At 52.6% G+C, this 22,301-nt stretch overlaps 1 protein-coding gene across 1 annotated transcript in view; it reads right to left on the bottom strand.

Annotated features, from left to right (window-relative positions):
- The window catches only part of LOC111152967 (WAP four-disulfide core domain 1), a 24,705-nt gene extending 2,606 nt beyond the window's left edge, over positions 1–22,099 (bottom strand). The window contains exons 1-5 of the mRNA XM_022511730.1: positions 21,885–22,099; positions 9,348–9,531; positions 5,428–5,511; positions 4,330–4,470; positions 676–717 (exon numbers count right to left, since the gene is read on the bottom strand). Coding sequence (XP_022367438.1) covers positions 676–717; positions 4,330–4,470; positions 5,428–5,511; positions 9,348–9,531; positions 21,885–22,040 — 607 coding nt within the window. The 5' untranslated portion in view covers positions 22,041–22,099. The remainder of the gene's footprint in view (positions 1–675; positions 718–4,329; positions 4,471–5,427; positions 5,512–9,347; positions 9,532–21,884) is intronic.
- Positions 22,100–22,301: the final 202 nt, after the last annotated feature.

Below are 22,301 nucleotides of genomic sequence, written 5' to 3'. Positions count from 1 at the left end.
GATGGATGGATGGATGGAAGAATGGAATATTGGATATGTGGATGGATGGATGGATGGATGGATGGATGGAAGAATGGAATATTGGATATGTGGATGGATGGATGGATGGATGGATGGATGGATGGAAGATTGGAAGACGGATGGACGGATCAATGAATGGACAGAAGGACAGTGTCAGCCATATTTTCAATCCCCTGAATGAAAGTAGGAAGGACTTAAGCATATCTGGTCCCAAGTTCTAACATTTAACAAAGCCTTTTTTTCTTCTATGAGTCCCTCTTTGGCTTCCACCTCCTCTGTTCATATCAGGCAACAGGGCTTCTACTTTATTCCCCAATCCTAGTTCTCATTTTGTCCCCAGTGGGACATTCCTAACCTGTAGCCTCTGTCCCAGGCTGCAGCCTAGAAAGGCTCCTGCCCATGTCAGATGCCACCTGGAGAGCTTCTCCTGATGGAGGAGAGATTTTCACACCAGAAGCATCTTGGCTTCCCACCACCAAAGGGCCCTCTGATGGCATAAAAGCAACGGGGAAGAGTCTGGGCATTTCCCTTCAGAGCAGCTTCAAACTGTAGCTCTCAAAACAGGCAATGGGATTCTATTCTTCTTTTTCACCCAAGAAATCCTTACCGTTCCTTTTAGTGTCTGCTGCAAAAAAGAGTGGTTTCTTCTCTTACCTGGGTATTCTTTGTAAAATTTGTGTCGGAGGAACTGCCCATCTGGAAAACACAGGAGAGGATTAAGCTCTTTCCAGTGAGTTCGTATGGCCAAAACCATTTCATAATAAGATCGAGGAATTCTTTGTGTTTTCACTCTCATTCCCTCCCAGGTGTGCATGGAGTGCCCAGAGGCTGCGTGATGTGTGATGTCACCACTGATGGAATGCAGAAGCAGGCGTGAGAACCAAGCTCTCCTCTCTCCATGCACATATTAGAACTGCAAAAATGTAAACCGGGGTCACGGGGCACCTGGGCGGCTCAGTGGGTTAAGACCTCAGCCTTCGGCTCGGGTCATGATCCCACAGTCCTGGGATCGAGCCCCACATCGGGCTCTCTGCTCGGCGGGGAGCCTGCTTCCCCCCACACCTCTCTGCCTTCTTGTCATCTCTGTCTGTCAAATAAATAAATAAATCTTTAAAAAAAAAATGTAAACCGGGGCCAGTCTTCCATTTTTGTGTGTTGGAAAGTATAGTTACTTGTAAAAGAAACACTATTTCTGTTTAATGCATAATGAGTTTATCATTGTCATTCTTCAATGAATTAACACAAATGTTTTTAATGCCTTGGCTTCAGTTTCTAATACAGTAATTACCCAGAGCCACACAAAGGAGAGCTCTATGGGGTCCTCAATGTTTTGGGAGTGTAAGGGTGTCCCGAGGCCAAAAAGTTTAGGAATCACTGTCTTAAAAAGATGAATTGGAGGGGCACTTGGGTGGCTCAGTGGGTTAAAGCCTCTGCCTTTGGCTCGGGTCATGATCCCAGGTCCTGGAATCGAGCCCTCCATCAGGCTCTCTGCTTGGTGGGGAGCCTGCTTCCCCCCCCCCCGCCTCCCTCTCTGCCTACTTGTGATCTCTGTCTGTCAAATAAATAAATTAAATCTTTAAAAAAAAAAATGAATTGGAAGCCGAATTTCAACATATTATTCAGCAAGTGTGATTACAAGCTATGTACTTCACATGGGGAACACATGGTACTTTTCTGAGTCTGTTCAAAGGGGTTTTGAATGTCCTCACTGCATGGGACAAAGTAATGAGTAGCTATCTCATTGCACTGCTTCCCTAATCCTCTCTGGGCCTCAGTTTGCTCACCTGGAAATGGGCACAAAATTAGCAACTCATGGGGCGCCTGGGTGGCTCCGCTGGTTAAGCGTCTGACACTCCCCTCACGCCTCCACGTTTACCAAAGATGATCACAGGTCATTTTAACAAAGTAGATCTTCCCTGCTTAAGGCGACACAGTTCTCTGTCCTTTGCACGCAGCACGAGCCAAGTTGCTTGGTCAGAGGCAAGCCGGGGGGACACAGGACATGTTGCCTCTGAGTGACCTCAAACCCACTCAGAGAAATGCACTGACTCCCTGGGCCCTGCTCTCCAAAGAGGAGGATTTACTGCCTGTGTCGACGTTCATTTTCCTCTCGGGAAAGATGTGAACCCCTCAAATGCTGGGTTCCAAGATGATGTACCATAAAACCCAAATGCTCCCAGGCACCCTCTAGACACTGGCTCTCAGAAGAGACTGGCGTCCTAGAGGTGGGCATGAGATCTGCAACTTACTCTCAAACAGCCCCCAAAATAAATACACCAACGTATATGGAAAGACAGGGGGGGCTGGCGGGAGGAAGAGAGAGAGAACGGTAAAGTGAATGTGACCATCTTTTAACAACTGATGGGCCATTGGGGTGGAGGGTTCAAGGTACTATTCTTGCCTCTTTTCTGAAGTCTGGAATTATTTAAAAAAAATTTTTTTTAAGATTTTTATTTATTTATTTGACAGAGAGAGAGCACGTGTGCACAAGCAGGGGGAACAGCGGAGGGAGAGGGAGAAGGAGGCTCCCTGATGAGCAGGGAGCCCGATGTGGGACTCGATCCTGGGACCCCGGGATCATGACCTGAACCGAAGGCAGATGCTTTACTGACGGAGCCACCCAGGCAGCCTGAAGTCTGAAATTATTTCAAATATGTAGTTTAAAATGATAATACTTAAATAAAAGGCTTCTTTCTGGTTAGCCTGGGACAAGTGCCCTTGTTCCTCCCCAAGGCTGTTGTTCCAAGAGAAGTTGTTGGAAATCAAGACATGTCCAAATTCCCATATAATTACCAACAGTTGCTGCTCCCTGACGTCCCTGGGAGCAAGGCTAGGAGGAATTTTGCTTACATTTCCATCTGCAAGGCTCCGATCATTCCTGGAGCAGGGGAGAACACAGACCCACACCCACCCACAGACTCTACATCCCATGGACAGGCTCAGAAACGCCCCCCTCGGCTCCTGGTCAGCTGTGCACACTGTAGGCAAGTTCCTCTTCTGTAAGACAGATGACAGCACGAAGTGGCCTATTATGAGCCCACTTTACAGGTAAGAAAAATGAAACCAAGAAGGTTAGGCTATTTGCCATACACAGCAGTGAGGGGCCAAGGGACCACCGGAGCCCAGGCTGCCTGGGTAGAGAACACACTCGTGTTCCCCAAACAGCAGGTGGAACGTAGGAGAAACCACCAAGATGCCTACTGTGGGCAGAAAGAGAGAAAGAGACAGACAGAGAGGGAGAGAGCTCGAGTGGTGGGGAAGGGGTAGAGGCAGAGGGAGAGAGAGAATCCCAGGCAGGCTCCACGCCCAGCACAGAGCCTGATGCAGGGCTCGATCTCACCACCCAGGGATCACAACCTGGGCCGAAACCAAGAGTAGGACGCTTAACCTACTGAGCCACCCAGGCGCCCCTTAATGCGTCCTTTTGAAACACTCGCGGGAAATACCATTCTCCAATGAGGAAAAGAAATGCTCAGGCAGATCACGTGCCGGTGTGTTCTTTGGGCCTCGGTGTAAACCAAGGGTGCCAATCCCAGCTCTCAGGGCTGAGAAATGCAGAGGCAGGGGCAGGGCCCTGAGTCTGGGCTCTCAGAATCCCAGAAGCTCAACTGTGACAAGGCCAACTCACATCTCCCTGTAATTCCAGATTCTTCGCTTGTCCCGCATTTCTTCCAAGTCCTGGGGACCTTACGCCTTGCCTAAGGCTCGAAGGGCTTTAGGTAAGTATCACCAGCCGTCCATGCTCCTGGTCCTGGCCCTGCTTGGGAAAACTCACGTCCACTAAAGCAGTGCCATTCATGCCCCTCCCTGATCGCTTTGCTATTTACTATCCACCTCCAGGGACCGAGATGAATGAAGTCACACCAAACGCTCCTGCAGAGACCCTGGGAAGTCAAGGGTTCTCAGACAATTTAAAAAATAGCTAATCAGATGAATATTAAATATCCAATGTTCCCTGATCACCTAATTCTGCTTGGCTCTGCTCTGAAGGCTTTACACTATGATTTAAATGAATTTCCATAAGGGTGCACAGTGGCCCCATTTCACCGATGAGAATACTGAGGCTCAGAGGTTCAAAGGCACTGATCCCAGTTAGGAGGTGGCAGGGCTCAAAGACCTATGTCCCATGCAGGCAGGGAGGGGAAGGATGGAAGACAAAGGGGGAAGCACAGAAGGAGGAGGGCAGGAGGAGCTCTCGGCCAGGCTTCAAGGGGCACTGGCGGTTGTCTCTGGGACAGGTGTCCCATGTGGGGTGTTCTAGGGAGAGGGGGCAGGGGCCAGGAGAAAGGCTTGGGTGCCCACACTCACCTGCCTGCCGGCGCTGCTTGACACACTGCCCGCGGTTGGGGATGCCCTCGGCCGCATCCCCAGGGCTCAGGATGTGGCACTCGTAGCCCGAGGGGCAGAGGAGGGGTTCCGCCCCATCCTCTGTGGTGCTGCAGGCCTCGGCTGGGGGACAGGCACGTGGCCAGGTGTCAGGTGGAGGTCGTGAACTAGAGGGCCTGCCTCCCCTCTGCCCCCGACCTTCCAGGCCATGCCTCAGGTCTCACTCACAGCAGTGTGTTTGCACACACACATGCACACACAGGGGCCATGCAAACTCACGTGATCCCAAATGCCGTCATGTGCCATGAGCTACACACATGTTCACCTACACACATGCTCATGCTTATAGTCACATGTGTTCATGCACAAAAGCCCGACACACACACATACTCACAGATACGCACACGCTCCCGCACACAAGTCCTGGCCTGTACACATGATTCCCGAACAGGTGCACGCGCTCACACTTACAGCCACTGGTGTACATGTGCATTCCTACACAACTCCTGATGTGCACACATTTGCACACCATGGCTCTTACACGCACACTCACACCTACAGGCACACACATTTGCACGCACGCCGATGCATAAACATTCACACAGCCCTGAACAGCCACACAGGTGCACACACAGCCGCACACCCTGGTGCAGTCGTGCCCACGGATGTGTGCAGGGTCACAGGGAGAGCCCCGTCCACACAAGTACAAGGACACACTCGTGCCCTGCAGTTCTCTAGGCCCCCAGGGCTGCCAGCCTGCTCTCCACCCACCCGGAGAAGGCCTCATCCTCGGGGAACAGGGAACGCCTTATGATGATTTCGGGGAACTGAAAATCAACCCCAACCCCCTGCCTCTCACGTCTCCACCCTGCGTGGTAGGGGGAGAAGGAGGCCCCATTTGCAGGGCGCGTCAAGCCCTCTACTGTTCAGGGGATTCGGAGCGCTGGGCCAAGCTGCAGCCACCACCCTTCTACGTATTGGGGTATCTGAGAGCAGACAGCCTGCTGGAGGAGAGGCAGCCTGAGAAGCAGGGCCCGGGCCCTGGCTCAGACGTCAGGTTGGGCTTCACCCTGCACGTACCTTGCAACACCTCCTCAGGGCCATCCAGAAGCCAGCCGTTGCCGCCAAGCCATCGAGGTTTCGGCTGCACTAGCCAGTCTAAAACTAACGAAATAATACATGCTTAAATGGAGCCCTCCCCCTGCCGGGCCCCCGTCTGACAGTCGAAAAATGCCCCAGCTCTGGGATTTGGGGAGCCTACACCTCATGAAGAACACAGAGGCTGCCTACCATGTATTTGCCCTGCCTTTCAGTAGCAGAACTTTGAGTTTCCTCGAGCCAAGCTGGAGACTACATTTCCCAGCCTTCCTTGCAGCTAGGTATGGCCACATGGCTGAATTCTAGCCAATGGGATATGGGCCAAAGTGATGACACAACTTCCTGTGTTGCCCAGGCATGGATGCCTGTTTGCTCTCCTCCCTCTGGCTCTCCCTCTTCCCCCAGCTGGGGAGCCACTTCCATCATGCAGAACAACAAGACGGAAGGAACCTGGGTACCTGGATGACAGGAATGGTTGCATTTATGCTGACCTATTATCCAAGAGAGGAGTAAATGCCTGATAGATTGGACTCCTGGCTTCTTTTTATCATCACAGCATAGGCTGCTCTGTGGCCAATATATTTTTTAACCAGAAGAGCAACTCACATGGTAGATTGTAAAGGGTTCAAAGTCCCAAAGCAGGGATAGAGAGCCCAAATGCTTCCAGGGAGCAGGTAGGTAACACACAGAAGAAAAGCAGGTCAGGTAGGACCATGGTAAACTGCCTCAGTGGGTCAGCTGCTGGTCAGCTTTGGCCAGCACTCCCCTGTGTTCCTAGAGCCTATGGGTTTGGTTTTTGTTTTGTTTTTAACTTCGGGGATTTTTGAAAAACTGTAAACTCCTGGTTTTTAAGTGTTGGCAATTAATTTTTTTTTAATGTTATGCACTGTAGAGGCATCTGGGTAGCTTAGTTAAGTGTCTAACTCATGATTTTGGCTCAGGTCATGATCTCAGGGAGGTGAGATCGAGCCCCATGTCAGGCTCCATCCTGAGTATGGAGCCTGCTTGGGATTTTTCTCTTTCCCTCTCCCTCTGCTCCTGCCCCTATCCCCCCAAATTTTTATGCATTATGTAGATCAAATAAATTGGTCTGGGGTCACATTTATTTATGATCTCTGCTTTTGTTTGACTCCAAAATATGACAAAAATAAAGAGGCTGATGTGCTATCTAGCATCTTTGAAGGCACATAGGTGGATATTGGTAAAAATCCTGGTTAACCTTTTGTTTAAAAGAGCACAGACGATCTTAAGACAGTTGCTCACAGCGGGCAAACTGGAACAGAGGAGCAAACGAGCAGTTTGCAACTTCTAACTGGAAGGATGACAGGAGGAGTTTCCGCAGGCTGACCTCCAGTCTTCTGTTCCTTCCCTCCTCCTTCTTACCACCTTGGACCAGGTGATAGAAAATGTTTTCAATGCTACTTTTTACCAAATAGGAAACTGTATTACTATTTCTTATTTGTATTCCTTCCTTTGTCAAAGGCTCCTAAGTAGCAAGAGATACATATACGCAGTTTGCTGCATTTTTAGAATCTGAAACTTGGTCGTGGTCTTTCCTTAACCTGCAGACCCCTAAAGGCCTGGAGGCGCAGGGTCTCCCCTCTTTGTGCCTCCATAGAACTTCCTGGGATCACCTGGAAAATAAACTCTCTGCACCCCCATTCTTACTTCAAGATCTCCGTTGGAGGGAACCTAGCTAAAGATTGCAATGAAGTGTGTAAGCTGCTTCTAACCGGGCCTGGTGCATTTCAGGTCACTTGCTCATGTTAGATCAGTGGTTCTCAATTTGGGGTGATCTTGTCCTCACAGAACATACAGCAAGTCTAGAGATACTTTTGGTTGTCACAGTGGGAGTGGGGGGACTAATGACATCTCGTGGAGGGGGGAGGTCCAGGGGTGCTGCTCTACGTCCCACAGCACCCAGGTCAGCCCCCACCACACCCCAAACTAGAATTATCCAACCCCAGATGTCCAGAGTGCCGCAGGTGAGAAACCCTGTGTTTGATGTTACTGTTATAATTGTTACTCTAACAAGCAGCGGGAATCTTCTCCCTGGCCAGTGATTCATTGATTCATTCAATATTCATTGAGTACTTTCCAGGTGCCCAGAGACCAGTTCGATGGTGAGGCATCCAAGAGTGAATGAAATAGACCAAACCCTGCCTTATGGCGGCTGACCGGCAAGTGGGGAGAACAGTCAATGAACAAACAAAACCCAGTGTTCTAGATTGTGCTATAAAGAGAAATTAGGCAGGGAAAGAAGGGTAAGGAACGGCTACAGGAGGGTTTGCCATTGAGAGAGGGGAATCTTGCCTGAAAAAGCGACCACCTCTGGACCAAATCTGAAGCCAGTGAGTAAGTGAGCTGTGTGGGTGTCTGGGGGAAGGAGGTTCCAAGGCAGTGAGGGACACCCATCTATGAGCCCGGATCCAAGAGTAGAACCCCACGTCCCTGCAGTCAGGGCATAAAGCACTGGACACTTCTCCACAGTCAAAGACTGCATTGAAATACCAGCTTTGCCTGTGATTTTGGGCCAGCAACTCAGCTTCTCTGAGTTTCTGTGTCTTCAGCTGTAAAATAAGCCTGATAACAGTCTCTCCCCACCATAGGGCTGTGTGAGCATTAAATGAGATGATGTAGAGAAAGGTTATTGGAAATGTCATGAACAGTTGTATAGTTCGTGCACTGCTCTAAAGCTCCTGGTGTCGGTGGCAAGTAAGACTAGAATCCTTGCTCACTGTCACAGTCCAAAGGAAGGGGCACCTTTTCTGACTTACCCACCCAGAGGGAAGTACCTTTATGTATGTCCTCCATCAGAAGGAGGTGCCATGTTGTCTTTTTTTAATAAAGGGCCCTGTAGAAGCCTTCCTGGCCCTGCCTCTCCCTGGCCAAGCAGGGTAGACTGTAATTACGAGCGTTACCGAGGGAGCTGACTACCTTGTCACCGCTGTGACCTCACCCCAAAGAAAACAAAGTGCAGTTGGTGTTCCTGCTTCAGCCTTGGGAGGAGGGGTTGGGCCTGCCTTTTCAAGCTGCCTCCAGCAATCTAGCCCACCACACAGGAGAGCCCTCTCCCTGAGAGGTGTGGTCTGAGCAGGCTGCTGTCATCTAAAGGCTCAGCCCCAAGCAGAACGGAGAGGGAGGAGACTTCACTGCGCCCATCCAACTCACTTAGGGGTACCTTTTTTTCCCCCCTGGGCAATGCACTGCCCACCCGCTCCTCAGTATCCCCACAGGCTCCCCTCCCACACCTCCCAAACCTCTCCAGAAGGGATCCCAAACTCCTTCCCTTCAAAGATGAATGAGTCTTTGCAGGCTGTTTCTCCCAAAGAAATCATCGCTAAGACTCAACACACTTCTTACCTCTGATCTGCTCCCTGCCAAACCAGCCAACGTTCAGAGCCCTCCAGGAGCTGCACGTTCTCATTTCAGTCCCGTTTTACAGCTGGGGGGACTTCAGGGCGGTGACCAGCTGGCCAGTGAACTTGAACCCAGGAGCCTGCATCCCCCCTACCTCTCAGGGGCACACCGCATCCGGACTGCTGAGGTCCCAGGTCTCCACCTCCAATACCCCCGGGGCCAAGATCGCCAGGGAAGTGGGCGTGGTAGGGTCCAAGGCGGGGAGGATGCGGGGGACTGGAGGACCCACTGCCCTCTTGGGGCACCTGGGGTCCCCGCGGAGGGTGGCCCAGGGAATGCGGTCCAGGGATTCTAAGAAAAGCCGGAGACCTGGATTTTTTTTTTGAACGAGAAATCGCCCCCATCTTCTCAGGAGGGGGCATCTTCCCTGGAAGGGGCGTCTCCCCGCGGCGGTGGCGAGCCGGTAGATGTCGGGGGTCCCGGCTCCGCACCCCTCCCCACGCGCGTGTCCCCCATCCCCTCCCCGTTCCCCAGGTGCCTACCTGGCGGGGGCGGCACGGCCTCCAGGCAGGCGTAGGCACAGCCGTTGTAGCAGCAGCGCCGGTGCCGCGGGCACTCGGAGTCGGCCTGGCAGCGCGCCGCCTGGCAGGCGCCGGGGGGCAGCGAGCTCGGTGGCGGCGGGCAGCGGTCGGCGCGGGGCTGCCGGGGGTCGGTCGCCTCCTCGGCCTGCGGGGGGAGAGCGCGGTCAGCCGCGGGCGGACGCGCATGCTCGTGTGTGCGTGTGCGCGGGTCTGGGTACGCACACACACCTAGACACGTGCACACGCGGGTGTTCTGCAGATCGGCAATCCCCATGCGTTCCCGAGCTCTGAGAGTTTCCAGATCACACAGGCACACCACTTGGATGAACCTAGCACATTAAAAAAACGCCAGCTCAAAAGAGAACACACAGTGTGACTCCATTTAACTTTGTGTTCAAACACGCAGGCACACAGGGTGTCTGGTGTGAGAAGTCAGCACAGGGGTCCCCAGGTGGTGGGGACCCAGAGGGAACCTCTGGTCTCCGGGGACAGGCCCTGTTCTGCTTTGGGATCTGGGCGCTGGCTACACGGTGTGTTCACCTTGTGGGAAGCTGGACACGAGATTTGCCCACTTTCCAGTATTTGTTCAATAAAAAGTTAAAAATCGTACAGTACTTAACATGTAGGAAACATGGGCACATGAGCAATAAAATTAGCATTTTGGAGGTGAGGTGGGGGGGCTCTGTCACACCAGGCTACCCACACTGGGTCCCTCGGACACCAGATTCCGTCCATGCTGGGCACACTGTTCTGCTCCTGGATTTGAAAGTGGGCCGTGCGGACGGCAGGTCTTACGTACACATCACACACACACACACACACACACACACACACACACACACACACACACTGATAAAAGGGGCTCATTGGGAGAAAACACCCTGGCTCGCCTCACCTCCTCACCACTCCTGTCATCTGAATCCCTATCTACCCCCTGTCCCCGCTCCCCTGCAAACGTATCCGGATCTCAGATTCCTACCCTCCCGTCCAAGTAAGTGAAGCTTGTCTGCAGACTAGAACCCTGTGCCCTTACCCTGCTTTGAAAGATTAGCAAGATGCGGTGGTGGGTGTGGAATATTAGCGAGCAGAACAGTTTGTATGCTACACACCTAACGATGCTTTAAAATAAGCATCTGAACACTCATGCAATATGTATAGGGTTTGCCTAAAACATTTTTGGAAGGATACACAAGGATACACAAGACACCGTTATCACAGATGGCCTTTAGAGAGGAGCATTCGGTTCTAAAGCCAAGGAGGATTTCTCCTCATTGTCTGCTTTAATATTCTTTTGGCCATGCACACACTCTTTTTTTCAATTTAAAGAAGGCCATCAAAAATTTAAAATTTTTTTTTTAAATCCAAGAGAAGTACTTCTGAAGCATTTTTGATGACAAGAAAAACACTTATGTTAGTTTAAAAAAAAAAAAAAAGAGGGACACCTGGGTGGCTCAGTTGGTTGGACAACTGCCTTCGGCTCAGGTCATGATCCTGGAGTCCTGGGATCGAGTCCCGCATCAGGCTCCCAGCTCCATGGGGAGTCTGCTTCTCCCTCTGACCTTCTCCTTGCTCATGCTCTCTCTCACTGTCTCTCTCTCAAATAAATAAATAAAATCCTAAAAAAAAAAAAAAAAAGAGCAAGGAACAAAGCGGCATATGCACTCTGACCTCAAGGGAGTAAAAAGAGGAAGGTCAAAGATGGGTCCACGTCCCTCCCTTGACCCCCACCCGACAGCTGCTACGGTGGTGGCCAAGCCCATGCGCTGCTCCTGGTGCCCTGTAGGGGGCATAGGTCACCGAGGACTGGTACACCACCAGGTGCATCTTGGTATTGGTGCAAAGGACCAGGGGGTTTTCAAACTACCTCCCAGGGGAGCCCCAGGACGCTTAGGGGGAGGACAGGAGAATGAAGAAAGCAGTGACCAACGGGGCAGGGACAGCCTGGGGAGGCCCCGCTTCTCCCAGGGAATTCGTCTTTTCTCCCATAAATATGTCGGTCATTTAATTTGTGAAATGTAAAAATGAACACAAAACCAACATTTGGCTCCTAAGGAAATGAAGGCTTCAGGAGATTGGTGGTTCTTCCCCAAAACAAAAGGGAGATCACGGAGACCACAGCACGGATTTTCAAACCGGTTCAGCCTTTTCGCCAGCCCCTGCTCAGACCAGGCCCTGTAATTCCCGTATCATGAGTAATTTTCAAGCTACAAGCTTGCAAGCCATCGGCTCTTAGTTCATTTTTTTTTCCGGAATTAACAAAATTGGACCCATGTTGGGGCCCAACCATTTTCATCCTAATAGAACGTGACAGCTGCCCGGGCCTCCTTGGGAGGGTGACGAGGCCCGGGTGCATGTGGTCGGGAGGCCCGGTGGAATTTTCTGCCCGGCCTGATTGTGAACGAGGCCTCATTTACAGACCTCATTGCAACCTTCAGATCATAAATGAGACTGTCTCCTGCCCGCTGCACCTCCCAGTCTGGCTTCCCAGTCTGGGAACATTAGGACGCCCATGGTGGGGACAGGGGTACAGAGAGATGGATCTTAGCTGTGCCCCTGCTCTCCTCTCCCAGGAAAATTCAAACCTCGGGTCTCCCAGATTTTGGAGAGAACAAAAGAGATAAGCGCCTTAAAAGTCAAATCTCCCGAGTTATTTGTGGGGCGGCCCAAACAACAGATGGTTGTGGGTGATAAAGAACTGATTTCACCGAGGGGCCCAGATTAAAGGATTAACTGTTTGGGAAAATATTTCATGTCACACAAGGTAATGCTCAAAAAGATCCTTTAAAAGCATGTTTCCCAGAGTTCTGAGAAAGAACTGACTTTATCAGAGAGATAAATAGATCACCAACACCCACCCCCACACACCCCAGGGTGTCCCAGCCTGGGGGAGGACAAAGGGTTAAAGATCAGATGGAGTTGGCTGGCTTCCCTCCCCTCAGCCCCTCCACTTCCCAAACTCACCTCCCTCTCTTGCTCATTCCCTGTCAGCTATCTTGGCCTCTCTGAGGTCCCCGGGCATAGTCCTGCCCCTGGGCCTTTGCACGGGCTTAGATGCCGGCCTGGCTCCGCCCTCACTTCCCCCAGGTCTCTAAGTGACACATACCGTCCCCCTGCACTGCCTGTTGCTCCCCCTGGGTTTTGTTCCCACCTGTGTCCCTGGTACCCACAGCAGGGCCTGGAACAGAGTAGGCACTCAGCACAGATCTGTGGTGGTTGAATGAATGACGACGGTTGCCCAAGATGAGGTCCACCACTTGCCAGTGGTTCCCCAGGCCTCCCTCTATGGGCTTCTGTGTTGGGACTGACCAATCTGCAGGCACAGTGGCACTGTGTGGTGGGCACCGCTGTCCGGGCAGCCTTCACTGCCCGGGAGCCTTGCCTTGTATCAGATCCATGCAACAGACACCTCTTCCCAAGCACTGACACCCTCCTCTGGTCACGTGAGGCCAGCGGGGGAGGTCCAATGCCTACCCACATACACTGGAGCCTGCAGAATGAAAGGTCTGCCCCAGGCCACAGGCTGAGAAGAGTCACGAGCCTAAGGAGTCCACTCCTCTGTCCCAAAGCCCAAGTAATGGATCCCAGCTGTGAATCTAGAATCGACGGCCTTGATGACTGAAGGTCTGCTCAGACCCCTTCCTCCTCCTGGCCTTGTGGCCTTCCACACACTGTTCCCTCCACTCAGAATTTTCTCCAGCTGCCTCCCCTTCCTTTGGGGCAAGAACGTAGGAGCGTCTGACTTTTGGGTGTACCAAGGGGGAGGGGGGCTCATGGCCTTATAACAGTACAGGCTGAGTTCAGCTGGGATCTAACTCAGGCTTAGGAACTACACAAGTCTGGGCTTGTTTGGAGGTTGGGGGGGGTTAAATTTTTAAATTCAATTTAGTTAACATATAGTGGATTATGAGTTTCAGAGGTAGAGTTTAGTGATTCATCCGTTGCGTCCAACCCCCCGTGCTCACTCCGCCACGTGCCCTCCTTACTGTCTGTCACCCAGTTGCCGCCTCCCAGCCACTTCCCCTCCAGCAACCCTGTTTGTTTCCAGAGTTAAGAGTCCCTCAGTTTGTTGTCCTCTCTGTTTTCGTCTTATTGTACTTTTTTCCTCCCTTTCCCTAAATACATGTTTTGTTTCTTAAATTCCACCTATAAGTAAAATCCTATGGTATTTGTCTTTCTCTGATTGACTTATTTTGCTTAGCATAATAGCCTCTGGTCCATCTGCATCATTGCAAATGGCAGGATTTCATTCTTGTTGATGGCTGAGTAATATTCCGTCGTCTGTATCCCACATCTTCATCCACTCGTGTGCTGATGGACATCTGGGCTCTTTCCATAGTTTGGCTGCTGTGGACACCGCTGCTATAAACATCGGGGTGCTGGTGCCCCTTCGGATCACTGTGTTTGCATCCTTCGGCTCAATACCCAGCAGTGTGATGGCCGGGTTGTGGGGTAGCTCTATTTTCAACTTTTGAGGACCCCCCTGACTATCTTCCAGCGTGGCCACACCAGTATGCGTTCCCCCCGACAGTGTGGACTCCCCTTTCTCTGCATCCTCTCCGACACCTGTCATTTCCCAAGTTGTTAATTTTAGCCATTGTGACCAGTGTGAGGTGGTCTCTTATACAAGTCTGGGTTTGAACCCTGCACCTCTGGGATCCCACAGGAAAACCACTGATTTATCCGAGCCTTGGTTTCCCTCATCTGCAAAACGGGCACACATATCTCACCTGCTGCAGGTGTCTGTGGCAGGAGACCAGGAGCTCGCACCTGCGCCACCGGCAACACCGGTCCGCTGGAGTTCTGTTTGCTTTTCCTGTGGTCGACCTGGTGGCCCTGAAAGCCTCCTGCCCCCCAGCCAGGGGTCTGTCAGCTCCTGGTAGCTTTGGTACCAGTAGCCTCCCCGGGTCTTCCTTCCTGCCAGCCTCCCCCCTGCCCTCCATCACTCACAGGATGGTTTAGGTCTGCAGCTGAGGCAGATGCTACAGGAAATGAAAAGCTTGTCCCTGCCCTGGAGGAGTCTGGATCTAGCTGGGGACCGCAGACGCACCTCCAGGAGACGCTCAAGCAACAACGCCATGTGGCACTTGGCGGCATTGTCCTGTCTTTGCCAGACGAGGGCAGACAACTGGCAGAGTTCCTAAAAGGACGGGGGCGATGGATACAGCCATGCCCAGTGCCAAGGATGCCCTGAAGCAGCGTCCACCCCCACTCCGTAGTTACGATCACTGTCCCCATTGTACAGGTCGGGGGACTGAGGCACACGGCCACCACAGCGGGAGGCGCCAGGCTCGGGACCTGGGCAGTCTGATCCGTAAGGACAGCAGAGCTATAGTATCCATGGGGCTCCGGCTGTCTGCTGATGCCGAGCTGTGTGCTCACATACTACATCTCCCTGAGACGTCCCACACGCTGCAAGGCCGCTGCTGTTCTGAACGCACTTGACAGACAAGGAAATGGAGGCACCAAAACATGACAGACACTTGCCCTAGGTGACCCAGCAGGCGAGTGGCAGGGGCGGGATTCGCACCTGGGTCTGTCCTACACAGGGAGCAACTTCCCACCCTTGCCTGTGAGTTCCCTCCTGGTTGGTCATCTCAGGGGCGTCCCCCCTCCCATGCCCCCCCACCACCCGCCCGTGGGCCAGCCCCAGCTCAGGACGCAGTCAGAGAACTGTCCCCCAGCCCCCAGATATGCATTCTAAACAGAAATCATCCCGGCCCTCACCCTCTGCAGCCCCATCAGCCCTGCCCTCCACGGCCACTCAGGGGAAAATAAAATAATGGCATGTCAAGTCCCTCAGACAGATGAGGCAGCTCACCCCAGACTGATGGCATCCTTCATGGAAATCCCAGGGTGACCGTGATTTCCATCTCTGATTTTCATTCCTGCTAAGGGAGCGTATCCCAAGTCCACTTCCAAACAGCTGCTGAACACACATTTACAGCACAATGCAGACCAGAATTCTCTAGTTCTGTATGCCTTACTTGGATAAAAATGACTCCCTGAAGGTTTCCCACCGAGTGGCTACATTTTTTTAGTCTTCAGGGAGATGGTTCTGGAGACCTCGGTGGGTCTGCCAAGCCCTTCTGTTGCCGATACCCTGAGGAAGTAGGTTAAGGAAACTCCGGGTGTGGACTCTGCAGTGGAAAACCCAGGCAACCAAAGAAGTCTGGATAAAGGAATCATTGCCTATCTGCACCGTGGAACACCACAGAAGCCTTTGAAAAGAAGACACAGAGCCACCAGGTCAACATATGGAACTACCAACATATGCCGTTCAGTGAAAACTACAAGGTAGAAAACAGTACCAACAAGCCGGACACAAACTCCAGAGAGTGTAGGATGGCATTTCCACACACTGTCCAGACAGGGGACTCCAGAGATGGACAGCAGACCGGCAGCTGCCTGCGACTGGGGCAAAGGGGAAGGGGGAGCCCCTGTTAGTGGAGACCTGGCTTCCTTTCAGGGTAATGGAAATGCTCAGGCACGAGACGGAAGCGGCAGGCGCAGAACGTCACGGAACTGCATGCTTTAAAACGGTTAATTTCACATTACGGGAATTTCACCTCAATAAAAAAGTTTTCAACAACAGGAATAAGAAATAGCATTAAGAAAAAAAATGTCTGAGCATCATCGTTTCGTGGAAAAGTCTAGGGGCACCCATGCCACAATGTCAATGGAGCTTATGTCTTGGAGGAAAAATGTAGATCTTTATTGCGTGGTTATGACTTTTTGTATTGTCTGAACTTCTTTTACAGCAAACACTGTTTTTATAATGAGGAAACAATTGTGCAGCATTGCCATTTAAGGAGAAAGAATCCAATCTCCAACACTGCCCCCATTTCCCCGCATCCCTCCTCGGCGCTCTCCACCCTCTCCGCTCCGGTGCAAGCTTTACCCTTCTTTGGAATGCTCCAGTGACTTAACAGCCACACCCACAAAAGTGCACCCCAGGACTGATCTGCTTGGTGCCGGAAGAAAGCCAATTTTCCTCCAAGCATGACTTGCTCTTCCTCTGGAATTCGGACGTCAAAGTTCTAAAAATATGTCTCTCCCTGGAACAGAGGCTTCGAGTTCAGTGTGCCTTGATGAATGCCATTTCCTGACACCCTGCGACCTCAGGGCTGGGCTCGGGGAGCGGAACTGGGTGCACCGCTAAGGGGACTTCCTCAGGGAGGTACTCAAAACCCCGGATCTCACACCAGGAACGACCCCTCTCGGTGCACGACGAGAGCACACCGGCATCCATGCACACTGCCGTGCACAGGAAGTCTTCTGGAAATTTCCATCCCCTCCTATCCTGTTCTGGAAGGTTTTAATGTAATTTATTCATTCATTCATGGTACATTCACAGTTCCCAGGCCTACTACATGCCAGGCACTGGGCTGGCTCTGAGCTGAACTAGAAGATGTCCCTGCCTTCACGTGGCCCAGTTCCAGAACAAGTGACAAACCCTAAACCAGACCGCACACAGCAAATGAACTGCATTTTTTTTTTGGTCATCTGCAAAAGTTGTTAATGAAAACTAAAGCCACAATAAAACGACAGTCACACAGGTAATAGTAATGGAACTAAATGCTTTGAAGAGGTCGGGACGATAGGAAAACATTTAAGGGAACGGCCTTCGGAGAAGAGCGTGAAGTTAAGACCAACTATGACCGGGGTTTGGCGGGGCCAGGAGCAAGCGCTGGAAATGCTTGCCCGGGGCACTGGGGACGGAGGGGACGACCGTCCAGTGCCCAGGCCACATGGATCCCGTGGGCCTTCAGAATCCTTACCATGTTGTACCTTGGGTTCCCACTGTCCCCTTTAAAATTAATGTGGTCGAATATATATATAATACAAAATTTGCCACTTTAACCATTTTCGACGATTCAGTGGTACTAATTCACAATATCAGGCAACCAGAGCATCTATTTCTGAAACGCTTCCATCACCCGAACAGAAATCCCATTCTCACCAAGCAGTTCCTCCCCATTCCCTGTCCCCGGCTCCCAGCCCCTCTAATCTGTCGGTCCCTATAAATTTGCCTCTTCTGGACATTTTGTACAGAGAGATCGTACAGGACCTGGCCTTCCATGACTGGCTTCTTTCACTCAGCCTATGTTTTCAGGGCTTATCCGTCCTGTCGCTGGTGTTAATATAGCGTTAATGTAATGTTTTTGTAACATTCCACTGCATGGAGAAGTTATATTTTGTTTCCTCACTTGGAGCTTCTAGACCTTCGGGCTGTTTCCAGCTTTGGCGGTCTTGACTCACAGTGCTGCTCAGACAGTCACACACTCTTGCACGCACACTCCCAGATTATAACCACACACAGCCTGGATGCTTCTTCTCTTGCCCATTTCCACCTGGGATTAATTTCAGGACTGGAACCTCAGATGGGGCAGCTGGGCCCAAGAGAGGAGAAAGTGATCTGCCCAAGGTCACCCCCAAAATCACATTATCCAGTTCCTCTTTCTTCTTTCCTTCCATCTACCCACCCAGCCAGCCAGCTCCCCACCACCACCCCTGCCGCATTTCTAAAATGATTCTAGATGCCTACGATGTGCCAGGATCTGTGCTAGACACAAGGCCACAGCCAAACCTACAGCGGGGTTGTCTCACTTCTGCATCCCACTTGCCCTCTCCTGCCCCCAGATAGGAGCCACAGAGGCTTGGCCAGGAACACCCCAGGGCCCACATGCAGCTCCTGCTCCTCTGAATGGGGGCATCGTAGAGGTCCTGATGACGGGGTCCTGTAGGGGTGGGATCTCACATCTTTCAAGGAGCAAGGAAAGTCCTGAGCCAGAACACTCTCCACCAGGGCCTCGATGACCTCATCTGGAATTGTCCAGCATCAGGAGTGCTGGTGACAAGCCCTAGCAGCCAGCTCTGTTGGTACCCCGAGGCAGACTGGGGGAGCTGGGGCCTGACCTTCAGTTCCGCGTGTTCCCATTGTGTGAACCCCCTAGCGTCTTGACCTGTCCTGTGTGCCAGCTGGGCGAGTCCCCCATCAGACAGAGAGTGTCTTCCAACGACCAGAGCAGACAGGAGGTATGCACAGCTCCAGGCCTCCTGTATCTCCCGTTCTTGCTAACTTTGCCAAGCTTAGAGATGTGATAGAGAGTTTCGGAGCTCCCAGAAGTAACAAGGGAAAGGAGAACCAGTTTGGGGAGACTGAGGAAGCTGGGTCACAGTGGGCAGGGGCTGGTAGCCGCCTCCTGGGGGCCAAGAGCTGCGTGCATGCATGAAGGGGTCCTAGTGGGGGGTCCCAGAACGGCACCCCTTGCCCCTGCAGCCCTTCGTGGCCCCTCCACCGGGTAGGCCCTCTGGGACAGCGGGCGAACTGTCCAACCACGTCCAACTGAGGAGACAAAACAGACTCAGCCACAGTGACATGCAGAGACCGTTGGGCCGCCCACGACATGGGGGCTGCCATGGGCCCCATGCGGTGGGATTTGCCGAGAGGCTCCTGAGAGCTAACGCGGTGAAGGCCTGTCCTGACACACAGCAAGTGCTCAGTAAAGCACCGTTTCCCCAGGTGCCAGGGAAGACAAGCCCCAAACGCCCGCTCCAGGGAACGGACTGAGCTCCCCCCACCTCAAAAAGGTCACCGGGCTATTTATACACTTTCTGCTTCTGTCTTCTCCAGCCTGGAGAACCAAATATTTGGTTCTGTGCGTTTGTCTGGTCTGGTTTTCTTTTTAATAGCGCACTTGTAGAGAAGGGGGCTCTGGGCCAGGCATGGGGCAGAAAGCTCCCGCCCCCTTTTCCCTGGAAGGCACAGTCAAGGCCCCTGCTCCCCATGATGCAGAAGGGGGGCCGAGGCTCCGAGAGGGGAGACCCCTTTCTTACGACAAGCCCTACAGTGGCCTCCTTGGGGACAGCAGCAGTGCCTCCCTCTCTGCTGTGTCTCTAAGTCCTTGGGCAGTCACAGGGACAAAGGGTTCAGGAAGGGCCCTGGGCCCGATCCACCCACAGCTGGAGGGACTAGCCGTGCCATCTCCCTGCGCCGACAACGCCCAGACACTACTAACCACAAGAATAGACAGAATTGTAAGAAGGAGCACAAGCACGAGCAACTGACAGAGTCCTAAGAAGGAGCACCTACTTCCCGGGACGGCCACGCCCAAGGCTGCAGACCTGCCTCAGTCTGGGGTGGGGGGGTGGGTGCTGTGTAGGAAAGTCATGCTTCTCGGTGTAGCGGAGCTGTTTCCTATATTCCGAATTTCCCTGCTGGACATTTCCAAGGGCCCTGGAAGTCCTCTGATCTCTTCCCTTCGTTTCCCAGGTAATGACCAGAGAGGGGCAGTGAGTGGCCCAAGGCTGCACAGCTTATTAGAGATGCCACTGAGATGAATCTGTGGGCCGGGTGCCCACAAGTCAACAGCCTGGATCCTTCCCCAGGCGCTTTCTCTGAGGCCGATTCTGGCACAGACCTCTCGTGTGTCCCAGCACTGGGGAGGGATGCTGGTTTCTGCTGATGACAGGGGAGAGCACCGATCCAGGGAGGGGCAGACTCAAAGCACTTGCATTCTGGCAAACGGTGGCTAGGACCAATTTGGTTTCTGAAGACCCCCTCCCTGGCCCACATGCACATCATCCTGACTACCCTGCTTCCCCATTCCTCCTAGAGAGATGTCACCCAGTCCACTCCTATGACACGTTGGGACAAAGGGGGGATCAGACTAGACGATGTATTGGAAATCCCTCTGTGGTCCTAGAACCAAAGTGCTAACGACCCTGTTAGATGAAATCATCCTGCCAGGCCAGCAAAAGAGCCTGGGAGTGTCAAACCCAAGCAGGGTCTCTCTCCCCCTTGCACAAACAAACCCCCTCCTGTGGTGAGGACTGCCCCCTCAGCGGCTCCCAGATGCACTGTTTTTGCTTCAAGAACTCTGCCTACATTGACTCTTCTTCAAGGAATGTCCTTCCTCCCCCTAATTCTTAATAGCTCTTCAAGATCTGGCCAGGATCTTGCCTCCTCCAGGAAGCCTTCTGTGATTATGCTGTCTCATATAAGCTCTCCCTTCTCCAAGCATCCACCACCACTTCACTTGCTACGATTCTGTTCCGCTCCCAGAGGCTGCCTGCCTGACATGCAGAACGTGAATCCAGGAGGCTACAATGAGCCTCAATACGGTTTCATGCATCTCACCATGGCAGCAGTCATTAAATGTTCCCCTTTACCACTTAGCTATCTGGAAAACTCCTATTCATCTTTCAAAACCCAGTGTTGAATGTCCCTGACCCTGGAAAACCCTCCCTGACTCTTCCTGGGTGGAGCCAAACTCATTCTTCTGTGCTTCCAATGCATTTCCCCATAATTCACTCCCAAGGATGTACAGAGGGCCAAGTTACTGGCAGGCAGCGGGCAGGGCACCAGGAACACTATACTGAATGAGACAAAATCAGGCCCCACCCTGGGAAGCCTACATTCCACCAGGGGAGGCAAGCACGTGCCAATTTCCCAGTGACTTAATGACGTCACCAAGACGCACTGAACGCTCGCTAGGTGTTAAGTGTTGCATGTGTCCTGAGTCATTTCATCCTGAGAGCACCAGAGCCTGCTCCTTGACCTTCCATGCTTCTGTGCCCCCTGTGTGGGAGGGCGCTAAACTTCCACCCTCCCGCCCCCACTCACTCTCCTAGTCCCCTCCCTGCTCTATGTCCCTCCTTGGCACTTGTCACCAGACACACTATGTTCCTCTTATTTCTTCCTTACCCTCGGCCTCTCTCACTAATCGTGAATTCCCCAAAGCAGAGACCTGCCGTCTGTGTGCCCACAGCCTAGGACGGTGCCCCGTCAACACCGCTGACCCAACACATTTGTCAAAAGGAATGCATCACTCTTTCATTTTCAGATGAGATCACTGGTGCTCAGAGATGTCATTAACTCACCCAACGTCACACAGTTGGTGAGCTGCAGAGGCTGGATGCAAACCCGGGCCCCTGGCACCAAGGTACATGCTTCTTGCCACTTGCTACATTGCACAGTCCCCTCGTATCACCACCACGTGTCACCCGACTGCCTCCCCCACCTGACTATGTCACCCTCAAGGGTGGGAGTTGTCGTCTTCATCTTGTCCCCCACGGGACCACACACAGTGCCTGGCCCGGAGCAGTTTCCACTAACCGTTTACTAAATGAGTAAACAACCCCATGAATGTCTAATTATGTTTTATAAACATCTGGTTATTGATTGTTGAGACAAAACTCTCAGTTTCAAATCCCTGGAGTCTTAAAGTGGGTGCTGTCAGAAGGACTCTACTTTGGTAGACGAAAGCATGTCCCAATCCCCCTTGCACATTCTGGCATGCCCTCTGCTTCTCTGCTTACAGACCAGGAGCCTTCTGAGGGTGGTAAGTTCCTCCCTCCCCACACCCCCAACCCTGGCATGCTCCGATCAAGACGATCAAGCCGCTGTCCTGCCCGAGTCTGCAGGGAGCACTTGCCAAACAGACAGCATCCGGGGGTCGCCCAGCCCCTCCCCGCCTCCCTTCCCCAGGCACTTACGCGGGACTTCTCGGCCAGCCTCGTGTGCAATGCCCGTTTCCAGAGATTCTTGGCAGAGCCGGCTTCGAGGAGAAGCAGCAGGAAGCAGAGAGCCCAGATGACCTTCCTTCGGCCGCTGCCCCTCCTGCGGCTGGAAAATGGCATTTCCTCCCACATGTTCAGGGAAGAGGGGCCCTCTGGCTGGGTGAGTGCTGGAAGTGGGGAGCCGAAGTGTGCACCGTCTGCCAGGCTCTTAGCTACACTCGGCCAGGTTGCTGGGATCCTGCGTCGGCGCCCAGCACATGCCCTTACCCTACCGCCACTCCCGGTGGTGGCCGGCCCTCCTGGTTATTTTTAGCTGGGCCCTATAACATCTGGCCCCAGAGGCTCCACCATAGACGTCTGCGGCCCAGGCAGTTCAGACGGTGGAGGCAGGAG

Source organism: Enhydra lutris, unplaced genomic scaffold (genome assembly GCF_002288905.1).
Source record: "Enhydra lutris kenyoni isolate GAN:26980312 unplaced genomic scaffold, ASM228890v2 scaffoldscaffold30, whole genome shotgun sequence".
Classification (NCBI taxonomy): Eukaryota; Metazoa; Chordata; class Mammalia; order Carnivora; family Mustelidae; genus Enhydra; species Enhydra lutris.
The sequence above is the reverse complement of the archived record's forward strand: the minus strand, read 5'-3'. Positions and strand labels throughout refer to the sequence as shown.